The 12750-nt window shown below is 45.9% G+C and overlaps 1 protein-coding gene across 2 annotated transcripts in view; it reads right to left on the bottom strand.

Annotated features, from left to right (window-relative positions):
• The window catches only part of jak1 (Janus kinase 1), a 42498-nt gene that overhangs the window by 10503 nt on the left and 19245 nt on the right, over window positions 1–12750 (bottom strand). For both annotated transcript variants that reach the window (XM_076277863.1, XM_076277862.1), the window contains exons 8-12: window positions 9033–9190; window positions 8711–8825; window positions 5592–5790; window positions 2563–2672; window positions 411–566 (exon numbers count right to left, since the gene is read on the bottom strand). In XM_076277863.1, coding sequence (XP_076133978.1) covers window positions 411–566; window positions 2563–2672; window positions 5592–5790; window positions 8711–8825; window positions 9033–9190 — 738 coding nt within the window. The remainder of the gene's footprint in view (window positions 1–410; window positions 567–2562; window positions 2673–5591; window positions 5791–8710; window positions 8826–9032; window positions 9191–12750) is intronic.

Raw genomic sequence — 12750 nt, forward strand, 5'->3', positions numbered from 1 at the left:
GAGAGAGAGATTTTAGACTGAAGATTCCCAGGTTTATCATCATCTCATAATGACTGGACATGATGCCTTTCTTGGGGTAAACCCTGATCTCCAGTCTGCAGCCTATGTAAGGGAAGTATGATCCATTGAATGCAATTCAATAGGCTTTATCTATTGTACATCGATGTGCGTGCGTGCGTGCGTGTGTGTGTGTGTGTGTGTGTGTGTGTGATGTGAGAGGAAGGAAGTACACATTACACAGTGTCAGAAATGAGCAATGGTGTAAAAAAACAAACTAGCGACTCAGATGGAGAAAGACTGAGAGCTGGCACGAGCTCTAGCAGAAATGACAGACTACTGTCCACAGATGGAGTCTCCAGACGGATGAGGAAGACAGGAAGACCGTGGGGGAGAGGGATGAAGGCTCTCACCAGTGAGATGTCTCTGTGTCCGGAGCCCAGCACCTTCAGCACCACCTTGACCTTGGGAGAGCTGTGGTAGCCCCCAGTCTCATCCTCATCCTCGCTCTTCATGATCAGTTCCCCTGCATAGATGTGGGTCCGGGTGCCACGGCCAAGGTGCTCCCCCTGAAGCAAAACCATGATTAGTGTTACAACACACACACACACACACACACACACACACACACACACACACACACACACACAAACACATAAAGGCACAAGCACGCACAAAGGCTCACGTCTCAGCTTTCAGAGATGAAGTGTGAATGCTGCTCAGCATGTGTCTTTGTGTGGTGCTGGTCTCCATAGTGTCTGTTTGTTTGCCAAGACGTGGTTTATATTTGTACATTATCTTCATTGTTCTTAGGCAGTCATTAAATCAAAGCAACCAAAAAATTAATGACGCAGGTGGCTTTTTGAGGCAATAGATGAAAAACCTCCTAATCCTGGCACTGACGCCTCAAGCTTTCATCCCACGCACCAGAAGAGTTGACCATACCAGAGACGCTGATGACTTTGGAAACAGCCGTAGGACAGATGGGCTGTGCCAGACTGTTCTTGGACAAGAGAAGTGAAACTGGTGGATCAGCACATTGCGTGTGGGTGTGAATACTGTGCCAATCAGCCACACACACAAAAAACCCTCAGCAATGTCTCAGAGATGTCCAACCATGGCCTCAGTGTTGGGAGCAGAACAGACAAGCAGGAAGGGATGAGGTTTTCCAGAGCCTTTCTCAGCAGAGGCCAGGAATCTCCTGCCTGCAGCAACTGACACACTCAATTAGGCAGATGTGTCTCAACAGATCAGTGTTGCAGACTATTCTCACAGGGAATTAACTAGCACTGTTTGAAATTGAAGACGCCCATACTGGCAAAAAATATAATGGGAAGAAGTCCCAGAATTATTCAGCACGGTAAATAGATTTGTTCTCTGAACTTCTATACAAGCTACAAAGCTTTTTATCAGTTCCACACTGTATTACACTGTACTGTATCTGTACGGCTGAGAGAAATAACTACAATATCAAACAACTTCAATCTATTCTGCTAAAAAAAAAAATTACTTAATATATAAATTAATAATATAAATATTATACAATAAAGACCTAACTAAGTTGTAATTAAGACCTGGTGTGTAATATTTTTTATACTTTAAGACCTAAAATTCATATAATCAAATGTCCCCACGGAAACCCTGTACCAGTATCGTCCCTATTTTGAATGTCAGCCCTCACAATGACACACAGATGCCAAGACACACACAGACACACACACACACACACACACACACACACACACACACACACACACACACACACACACACACACACACACACACACACACACACACACACACACACACACACACACACACACACACACACACACACACACACACACACACACACACACACACACACACACACACAGTACTTTCGTAGCCTGCTTATCCACACAGTAGCACCCATTTGAAGCTGCAGCGGTGCAGCATGAGCCTGTGTGTGCCTGTGAAAGCGCCAGGCTGGAGGGAGCTGGGCACAACTGGGCCAGCAGGAGCAGGAGCAGGTCATGTGCGCCCGCTCCGGCCTCCGCCTGGCCCCGCTCCGCTCCGCTCATGATGCAACAGCACAGGACGCCGCCCGTGCTCGGCAGCCTCCATATGCTGTGTACATGGCAAACAATACGCCGCGCAGGTCAGCCCGCGCCAATCGGACTTGGGCCAACCGGTGGCGTGCCTCGGGGCAGTGGGGCTGGGCCTGTGTGTTTCTGCTAGTGGTGGTGGTGAAAGAGATAACCAGAGCACACTGTGTACTGTGTGATGTGGGCTTGCTACTGTTTATATACACGCAACCATACACATCAGGGACTGCGACTGACGCTGTGTGCACGGCTGAGTTGGCCTTTGTGTGTGTGTGTGTGTGTGTCTAGACATTGATATGCGTGTGTGTGTGTGTGTGTGTGTGTGTGTGTGTGTGTGTCTAGACATTGATATGTGTGTGTGTGTGTGTGTGTGTGTGTGTGTGTCTAGACATTGATATGTGTGTGTGTGTGTGTGTGTGTGTGTGTGTGTGTCTAGACGTGTCTAAAGGTTGCTGGGTGTGGACACGTGCATGCTCACCTGTACGATCTCCTCTTTGAGGATTCGGTGGAAGCTGAGCTGGCTGACCTGCGGCGGCCTCTGAGGAACCAGTTCTCTGCCTTTGGTCATCACCAGCAGATTGGAGGCCTCTGAAACACAGCAAACACGCAGCTGACTTAGGACAACATTGTGTGTGTGTGTGTGTGTGTGTGTGTGTGTGTGTGTGTGTGTGTGTGTGTGTGTGTGTGTGTGTGTGTGTGTGTGTGTGTGTGTGTGAGTGTGAGAGAGTTTGTTTGGCAAAAATGTGTGCTTAAACGTTAAGATCTCAGGATAGAGAGATAGATTGCAACAGTATTATACACACAAACACACACACAATGAAGGGCACATCAGCCAATAAGCAACGTGCTTCAGTGTCTTTTGATGTGTGTGTGTGTGTGTGTGTGTGTGTGTGTGTGTGTGTGTGTGTGTGTGTGTGTGTGTGTGTGTGTGTGTGAGTGAGTGTGTGAGAGAGTTTGTTTGGCAAAAATGTGTGCTTAAGCGTTAAGATCTCAGGATAGAGAGATAGATTGCAACAGTATTATACACACAAACACACACACAATGAAGGGCACATCAGCCAATAAGCAACGTGCTTCAGTGTCTTTTGATGTGTGTGTGTGTGTGTGTGTGTGTGTGTGTGTGTAATATTCATACATGTTTTTTGTCAACTGATTGTGAATAGCATCTCCACAAGTGCGTCTATAGTGCTCATGTGGTGTGCATGATCGTAGTGCGTGGGAGCCTGCGTCAGAACATATAAGGTGGCTGTCAACACAAGCTCATGTTGTGGGGGAGGGATGGTTGGCTTTGTGTATGTGGGAGTTCATGTGTGTGTGTGTGTGTGTGTGTGTGTATGTAAACAGTTGAACACCCCCACATGATGAGGTTTCCTGGGGAAAGAGGAAGAAACAACACTGTGGCTTCAGCGACCTGCTGCCAATCCACTGCTGCACTGAGACACAATGAGCCAGCACACAAAAACACAAACACATGCATGCACTGCATACGCACACACACACACACACACTAATGCAGGCAGGCGCACACACACACACACACACACACACACACACACACACACACACACACACACACACTAATGCAGGCAGGCGCACACACACACACACACACACACACACACACACACACGCACACACGCACACGCACGGCTTTCATCTTCAGATCAGACTCTACTCTCAAATTCTAGCCATGCCAGTCATAGCAGGCAGGCCTATGATTGCCTATGCACTGCAGTCATGCAGTCCAAAACAATACACTCCAGTGCCATGAGCTGAGGCCGTCGGCCTGCTCTTTAACCCTCTCTCTGCAGCCGCTCCACGGCAGAGGCGCGCCGAGGTGAACAGATGAGACATGAGCCACGACAGGAAACCACACTTACTACTCACACTTCCTGCCTGTTCCTGCTGCCTCAGCGCACGCACGCGCACACACACACACGCACACACACACACACGCACACACACACACGCACACACACACACGCACACACACACACCCACAAGCTGCTTGTAAACAAGACATCAGCCGCGAATACCGTTCATCCCCATCGCAGCACCTCTCAGTGTGACAGCCCGTTCCACACATACTCACACACAAGCACTCACCTAATGCAACCAGCCACATCCAATAACACACTGCATTTGTATATGCACTTCAAGGCACCCAACATGCTGTACAGTGAAGAGGGAAGCTCACTGATCACCCAGCAATGTGCAACACCGACCTGGGTGACGCACGGCAGCCATTAGGCACACTCACCACACACCAGCAGGAGGTGGAGAGGGAGGGAATGAATGAAACACACAGAGGGCCAAACTGTTCCTCTCAGACTTTCAACTTCTTCACTCAGTAAGTGACTCACCCACCCTCGCAAGCCTGACCATTAAAAACCTGCTCCTATCCGCTGGCTTTAGTTAAACACAGCCCCTTCCTTGTGCATTCTAAAAACATTCTTCATCTTACTTGGTCAAATACAAACACATCCTCCCTCGACACAATTGCTTACGCAGTCAAAAGCACTTCCTAATTTTTTTGCTCAAATACATTACTGACTCACACACAAGCGCAGGCACTGCCGCTCCCAATCTCTTTCCCAGGCTCCCTCACTTTTTCCATTAGCGTGTGGCCTCGTCTCCCTCTCCACCACCAGGTTCAGTTAGTAAAAACAACACACGGCCACAAATCTTGCACACACCCTTTCCCCCTTTTTATCGTTTTTTTGAGCAACTCCCCTAACAGCAGAGTTCAAAGGTCGTCAGCGTCAGCAGCAGCAGCAGTGTGTGCATGTATTCTGGGAAAGGCAGCTTGTGTGAGCTGATATGTGACCACGGTCTGATGACAGCTCTGGGGGTGAGCATAAGGGCCACTGACAAAAGGATTAACAGTCATCCAGTTATCCCTGGCCCTGTGTCTTCCTCTCTCTCTCTCCCACCATTATATAATCATCTTACCAGGACAATCAATGCACTGGTTGAACCAAAGTCAAATCAACCTGTTTAGGCAATTTAGTCTCTCAGTTACAAGTGAGCTTGGACATCGAGGAGGTGCTAAAGAGAGGCGAGGAGAGGAGAGGAGGGGATGAGTGGAGAGGAGGGGAGAGGTGGGGATGAGAGGAGGGGAGGAGATGAGAGGAGAGGAGAGGTGGGGATGAGAGGAGAGGAGAGGTGGGGATGAGAGGAGAGAAGAGAGATGGGGATGAGAGGAGAAGAGAGAGATGGGGATGAGAGGAGAGGAGAAGAAGAGAGGATGAGAGGAGAGGAAGAGAGGAGAGGAAGAGAGGATGAGAGGAGAGAAAGTGGTGATGAGAGGAGAGGAGAAGTGGAGAGGAGAGGAGAAGTGGGGATGAGAGGAGAGGAGAGGTGGGGATGAGAGGAGAGGAGAGGTGGGGATGAGAGGAGAGGAGAGGAGGGGATGAGAGGAGAGGAGAGGAGGGGATGAGAGGAGAGGAGAGGAGGGGATGAGAGGAGAGGAGAGGAGAGCAGAGGAGAGCAGGCTGCGTCTGGTACCTCTGGGCTGAGGTGGGCAGCACCTCCTCAGCTGGAAGCGCAGGTTCTCCGTGCGCAGGCTCTGTCCGGACAGGTGGATCAGCAGCTCGTTGAGGGTCGGGTGGAGCGTCTCCGTTCCGAACAGCTTGTAGCCCTGTGGACTCACCTCAATCTGGAAGTTCTTATACTGGGGAACCTGCCTGGATTCCATACAGTCCACCTGAAACAGAGACACTCATTTCAGAAGGCATGTAATAACATAGAGGCATTTGGATTTGAGTGGCTGCCTTCTGATCAGTGTTTGAACAATTTCTTCCTATTACAAGCTACTATCTTAGTTCTATTGTATTGTTTTTCTATGACATTTCATTGATTTGGTAATGTCTGGTCTGACAGTCACAATGAATAAACACAAAAGAGTACCAAAGTCATGACGTGGCGTTGTCAAGGTAGCAATTTCACTGGATCAAAACAAATCAATCTAACTACTACGTGGTGACCATAGCAGTGGCTTTCTTCATCTATTTGAGTTATTTTACCTTTCTATGACGTTAGTATAACTTTCTACAATGTAGGAATCACATACTGCCACATACATTCATACCAACACAAACAAATTCATGACTACAGAGTTTTATTTTAACATGGGTTTGTTGCTTCATCCGCATTTAATGAAAACATGGTAATTTTTAGTTTTACAGACAACTCAGTTTTCCAATGAGCAGCAATACTGTGTGTGCTCATGCAGAAGGTCTGCACATTTGATAACGACAATCTGGATAGGGCGCTTTTGTCTTCAGCAACAGATTGTATAAGGTTGACAAGAGGTTGCGATATGGTGAGGGACAGGTCGTGTTGCGCTATGAAAGAACATGCGTAGCCTACTTTCTAAACGTAAAAACGGTCAGCCATAGATAAACGTAGCCTAACTCTGTCGTGGTGGCTGGTTGCACCAGGTAGGGAAGATGTCCTGAAGTGCACGAACGTTAACCTTATGGCGGTCTTCTGATTGGTGGCGTGTTAAAACATTTTCCTATTGCATCCATAAACAATTTTCTTGCAGCGAACCGCGCAAAAGCAAACCCCTGGCACTTTAATTTCTTTACACCATGGCTTGTTAGTTCTAGAGTTTAGATTCTCTGCCCGAGCCCGAACCCGAGCCCGCGGGCCGGGTCGGGCCGATATTTCCAGCCACTATCCTCGGGCCGGGCCGGGTCCTTGATCAAGCTTGCTTTTTTTTTCTTTCTAATCATTAGCCTACTTGGGTGGGGAGCTAAAGCTATGCCATAGTCAGACTCAGAAATATTTTATATTTATTAAAGTAGGCCTAAGTAACAAGTGTATACAAAGTTATACAAGTTAGGCTCAGAGTTACAAAATGTCAATTGTAATGTCATCTGCGCAACACGTGTCATGCGCAGCTTCTCCACTCGCACACATCACACCGGGCCTGCTGTGCTGTATTGTGTAGCTTAAGTGCAACGAGAAGCTTGAAGATGTAAAGAAAAAAAATGAAAACAGGAGAAATAACTTCGAGGAAGTTTGGAGAAAAGGTATGCATTTGTCAGGTATGCTTTGTTTCGTGCATTAAGTGCGCACAATGTTCACCTATGACAGCAAAAATACTTTAAGATGAACATGAAGCAGGCTTGCCATGGCAGAAATAATGATAGCCAGCCTTCAATGTCCTCTTTCGTCCTCTCAATGTCCTCTAAACCGATTTCTGTAGCTCAAACAGCTCGGAATTGTAGTTGAGAACGTCAGTTATAATGGCCCACGTATTTAAAAATGTCGGGTTTAAATCGGGCTCGGGCTCATAATTACAGTTAACGTGTCGGGCCGAGTCGGGCTCGGGCACAATGTGCACGGGCTCGGGTAGGGTCGGGCTTGATTTTTTGGGCCCGATCTAAGCTCTAGTTAGTTCTCCCCCGTTTCCAACAGCCGCCCATCTCCATTTATTTTTTTAACTTTTGACACTTGCCTTCCTTTAGCAACAAGGCATCCATGACAGCTAGTGGCCTTGCCAAATAGACGCACACACACACATGACGCTAATATGCGAGGTTCTGGTAGGCCTACTGGTTATGGTTTTGTGCTATAAATTAATAATATTTTATAGCAAAGTTTTAAGTTGACTATTTTAATTGTATGGTTATTTTTTGTCAACATACACTCACAACCTACTGTCGTTAAAAGTGAGGCCTAAGCAAAATAGGCTACAAGGCTGTCTGTGCGTCACAAACACGACTGACCCCCTTACTCGACAGTTCGCGATGATGACAATATTATTATTATTATTTTATGTTAACACGCTCAGTCAAAACCTTCCGTCGCAAATTGTGAAAAACATTGTTGTGTTGATGTCATAACAGACGGGATAATAAATTGCATCGGCTATGGTTTATATTGCATCGCTTTACACATAATGTTAGTTGCATTGATTAAAAACTGTAACAATAATAGTACCCTACATCGGGTGGCATAGCAGGCTATCTGTTCAAGTCATAGGTGACACCCAAAATGAATGACCTCCCCTGACAAGAGTTCGCGATAGTAATTGTCTACATTGATGCACGGAAAGAACACAGCCTACGCTTCTTCTCCGAATTCGCACATAGAGCTCACAATATCATATCCAAAAAAGTTAAACGGATTGGCCAACCTCATAAGCTGTCTCGATTGTGTCACTATAATCCAACTTTTAGACCGTTATACAGTAGTCCTCCTCCGTTATAGTCCTTTTTTTAAGCAAACGCCCGAGACGAGCGTGTAGCTACAAAACAAAGCGAAACTCATGGCTGACGTAGGCTATCTTCTTGAGCGGTCACTGATTGAGACACAGAAAGTTCTCAAGAACACTATTAGGTCTTTAAATATTTACCTAATATTTGTAGTTGCCTTAAAAAAGGAAAAGCAAAGGTGATAGTTCCCCCCCACCCTCCTATTTTTTTTTTTCTCATCGGATCTGCATCGATCTCAAATATGACATTTCTAAAATCAAATTGACGGAAATCCGTCCTACGATGGAGAACTTTAATCCTTGCAGTCAATGCCATTTTGAAAGTTTGTTTAGATTCAATGAAACTGCCATTATCGAAACAGAACATTTCGTACTATAATGGCAGTGCAACTATAGTTACCTCTAAACAGACAACAGTCATGATGATGTAGCTGAAATCAGTGCAGCTCCAGCGCAGCACGTAGGCCCCGTCCTCATTTCCCTCCTGTCGCAGCTTATGTGTGGCGTACTCCGTACTGGACACAGGCCAGAGAGACAGGGACAAGCACAAATCAGCCCAAACATACATAGTGCATTGGAACTGAATGGCTGGAATGCTATTGTAATGCTAGCTTTCATGAGCTAGAAAGCACAGCAATAAACAGTGCAGCAGAGACAGACAGAGAGGGAGAGCTTGAGAAGAGTGGAGAGACCACTGGAGATAAAAGAGGGGCTGTGCTAACCAGATAGGGCCGTGGCAGCCACTCTGCAGGTTGTGCACCACAGAGGCCGGTGCCACCTCCGTGCACAGGTAGTGATGCGCGTCTACTGTCAGCCGGAAGTAGCCGTCAATCAACGCCACAAGCGACAAGGCCTCTGCACGGAACGCCAACTGCAGCTCCTGATGAGAGGAAAGAGAAGTTATAGGGATATATTTTATTACCACACAAATGTTGGTGGCAACTGTTGTTACAGAGATAGCTCTATCCAGTAGAGAAAATAAAATTAAAAAAAACACACACAAAACAAATAAATAAACTAATAGTTCAGATCAATATTGTAGTGTTCAGGAGTCTGACTGCTGAAGGGGGCAGAGAGTGAGTGAGTGAGTGAGAGAGAGAGATAGAGATAGAGCGAGACTTAGAGAGAGAGAGAAAGAGTGAGTTAAAGAGAGTGAGTTAGAGAGAGTTAGAGAGAGAGAGAGTTAGAGAGCGAGAGAGAGAGAGAGAGAGTGAGAGTTAGAGAGAGAGACAAATATCGGTCCCAATATCGGTGACAAATATCGGTCCCAAAGAGACAAATATTTCACCATTTTGAACATCATTCCCAACTTCACAAAACTGGAGGAACAGAAAAAACTTGCTGTAGTTTTGGGTGAGGACACATGCATACTGGCAGCCAGTTATGTGTCCTCACTCCATAACCTGAGAGAAGGCATTACTTAAGATAATCACCCTACTACCTCCACCCTTCAACACAACACTGCTCCCCAGCCCCAGTCTGTTACACCAGGTCTCCTGTTTGTTTTGTTTTGTTTTGTCCTGTCTTGGTTTTCCTATGCACGTGTACAGACAATGGTCTTGTATGGTTGTGACGTGCTGTGTGTGTGTGTGTGTGTGTGTGTGTGTGTGACGAAGTGTAACAATGTTTGTAATGTCTGTACATGTTTATATCATTTTGTATTTGTATTTTCTTTAATTATTATTATTCCTGTGAACGCTTTGGCAATGCATTATATGGTTTGTCGTGCCAATCAGGGCTCCAGACTAACTTTTTGCACTGGTTGCACTGGTGCGCCTAACTTTTTTTCTTAGGTGCACCAGCACAAAAGTTAGGTGCACCCAAATTTTCAACCACATCACATTTAACACCGCAGCAGGTTCACTATATAGGTTGTCTTATGACTTATTATTTACAATTCTACAAGAAAAGTAACTTAATGAAGTGTTGGTGCTTTAAGTGCTCCACTAAGCTGAAATTTAAACTTAAAACATCTCAAGATGAATTAAATAAAAATAACAGTGAGTAAATTAAGTGTCTTTTAAGGGCTTCAAACTGCACATCTCATGGCTCTATGTCTTACATACTATCCTTCATGATCTTTAGGCCTTGGCTAAACCAGCTCGCCAGGCTAGCATCTTCCATAGAAATGTATTTGAGCACAATTTAAAGAGATGTTCCAAGTAGCCTGGGGGATTTTTATGTGATTTTGCAATGATGATTGCAATAATCATTTGACAGCCCCACAATGCAATTTACTTTTTAATTTTAGTATTTTTAAATTTTCAATAAGAACATCACTATGGTTAATGCAGTAACGAAATGGTAGGCCTATTATTATAGGCTATTGCAATGACTTGCCATGCTCGATCTAAATGTGTCCATTCAATTCACCGTACACAATGACCACCATTATACATGCAGGGAATATTCAGGCTTTAAATGTAGCAGTGATATTCGGTTTGTGCCAAATACCGGATTAAATTGATTGATGCCATCAGAATGAGTTTACACAACTCGCGCGCAAAACGAATATTGCTGTTGAAAACCGGGTTACTCCCTGCATGTAACTGCGGTCAATGATGCACTCCTTTTCGGCAATATCTGTATCTCTGTCGTTCGGGAAGGCCTTGTATGCATTGTTCGCAATTTTAAGACGTCTTTTCATCTGCAATGACTCCTATAAATTTGCCGCAAGTGGCATTCCTGTACGTCGGGTTTACGTTCAAACTATTTTTCTGGTAAATAATTATTTCGGACTGAACTTGGTTAAGGGAAGTTTCACTAAGCCTATCGTAGGCAAGATAAACTTGATCATCATCTCGGGCTCGTCTGATCGGTTTGCTGCTGCCAGCTGCCGAAAGGCAGTGGGGAGAGGGGACATTTATCTCGGCCTATGTGACCACACTGTAATGCAACTGCATCCACTCTGTTTATCTGACGGGTCTCTGACCTCTCTCTCTCTCTCAAATTCTAATATGCTTTTTTGGCAGGGCTCCAGAGTGCGACCAATTTGGTCGCATATGTGACCTAATTTTTCAAAAGTTTCACCGGTGCGACCAGCTATTCGAGAGAGGAAAAAGTGTCCGCATTGAAACTCTACCTTTGGTTCAATAACAGACAAATATTTGGCCAATATCGTGGTTTAAACAAATCACAGATAGTGAAGGGTGGGACCTCCCCTCTGATTGGCCATGGCAGAGAGAGAGAGAGAGAGAGAGAGAGAGAGAGAGAGAGAGAGAGAGAGAGAGAGAGAGTGAGTGAGTGAGAGAGATCAACAGAAAGCAGGTCGGTCAGTGAGAAATGTTCCAGTGTCTGGGCTACAACACAAAGAGTTCCCAGAGCTGCAGTGGAGTCAGAATCAGCAGCAAAAGTCAGGACCTCTTCTTCCTCTTCCTTTATTACCCCCAGAGGACTTGAAACAGCAGCAGGCACCATCTGGCCAGCCTACTGCCAGGCCTCTGGTCCTCCAACACCAATCATGCGGTCAACTCGCTCTTCCTGACCCCCCCCCCCACACACACACACACATCCTGAGAGGTTCTACACCCTCACCAAACAACCTCTGTTTGCCATTGTTGTTCCTGTTTTTTCCAAACCAGTTCTCAAATCAGTCCTCACGCAACCGGACCTCCTCTCTCAGGCACGTACATGCCACTTGTGGCACAAACGCACGCATGCGCACACACACACGCACGCACACGCACACACACACACACACACACACACACACACACACACACACACGCACATACAAACACACATGTGCAATTGCACATTCATGCTGCCTTCAACTGGATCTTCAAGAGTGTAATGTGTATGCAGCGTGCTGGGTTGCACTGGGATCAACCACACGGAGACATCCCTGGTATTTGGCAGCTCTGGATGCCTCATGAGCCAAAAGGGTAAACACCACAACTCTCCCAAGCTTAACGCTCTGGTGTACAGTCTCCTACTTTCACAAATGGCAAACCACCCCAAAACTTCAGAAATGCAGCAATATGTATCTTCATAGTATAACACCTATTACAAGGCTGCTGCCACGGCAGAATCACATCCACAAGTTCTCATGTCACTGAAACTTCATGAATTGCTTATGAGTATTTTGCTTAGAAGTAAAGGTTTTATTGGGGATAATAAACAACATACTGCACCACTCAAGACCCTATAGAGCTTTATTGGGTCTTGTGTTAATGTATCACAGAACCGCTAGCAAGTCCCTTTCCTTCTCTTTACTGAACCACGGACCAGAGAGAATACCATTCTCTGAACCGTACAGTACCTTAACAATACCATCTACATCACCGGAGAGTAGCACTGTGTTTCTTGCTAACTCCTTTGAAAGGAGTCACTTTGAAAACGTCAAGCTTCTGTGAAGGCTTAAAGCTCCCCAGAGCCTCCCACACAATTCCCTCCCTCTTTTATATAATCCTGTTTCAAGAATGTCCTACCTTTGGAACA

The sequence above is a fragment of the Alosa pseudoharengus genome, unplaced genomic scaffold (assembly GCF_046254945.1).
Source record: "Alosa pseudoharengus isolate Yale_2024_CS ecotype anadromous, Long Island Sound unplaced genomic scaffold, YU_APseudo_1.1 YU_APseudo_1.1_scf_11, whole genome shotgun sequence".
In the NCBI taxonomy this organism is placed as follows: domain Eukaryota; kingdom Metazoa; phylum Chordata; class Actinopteri; order Clupeiformes; family Clupeidae; genus Alosa; species Alosa pseudoharengus.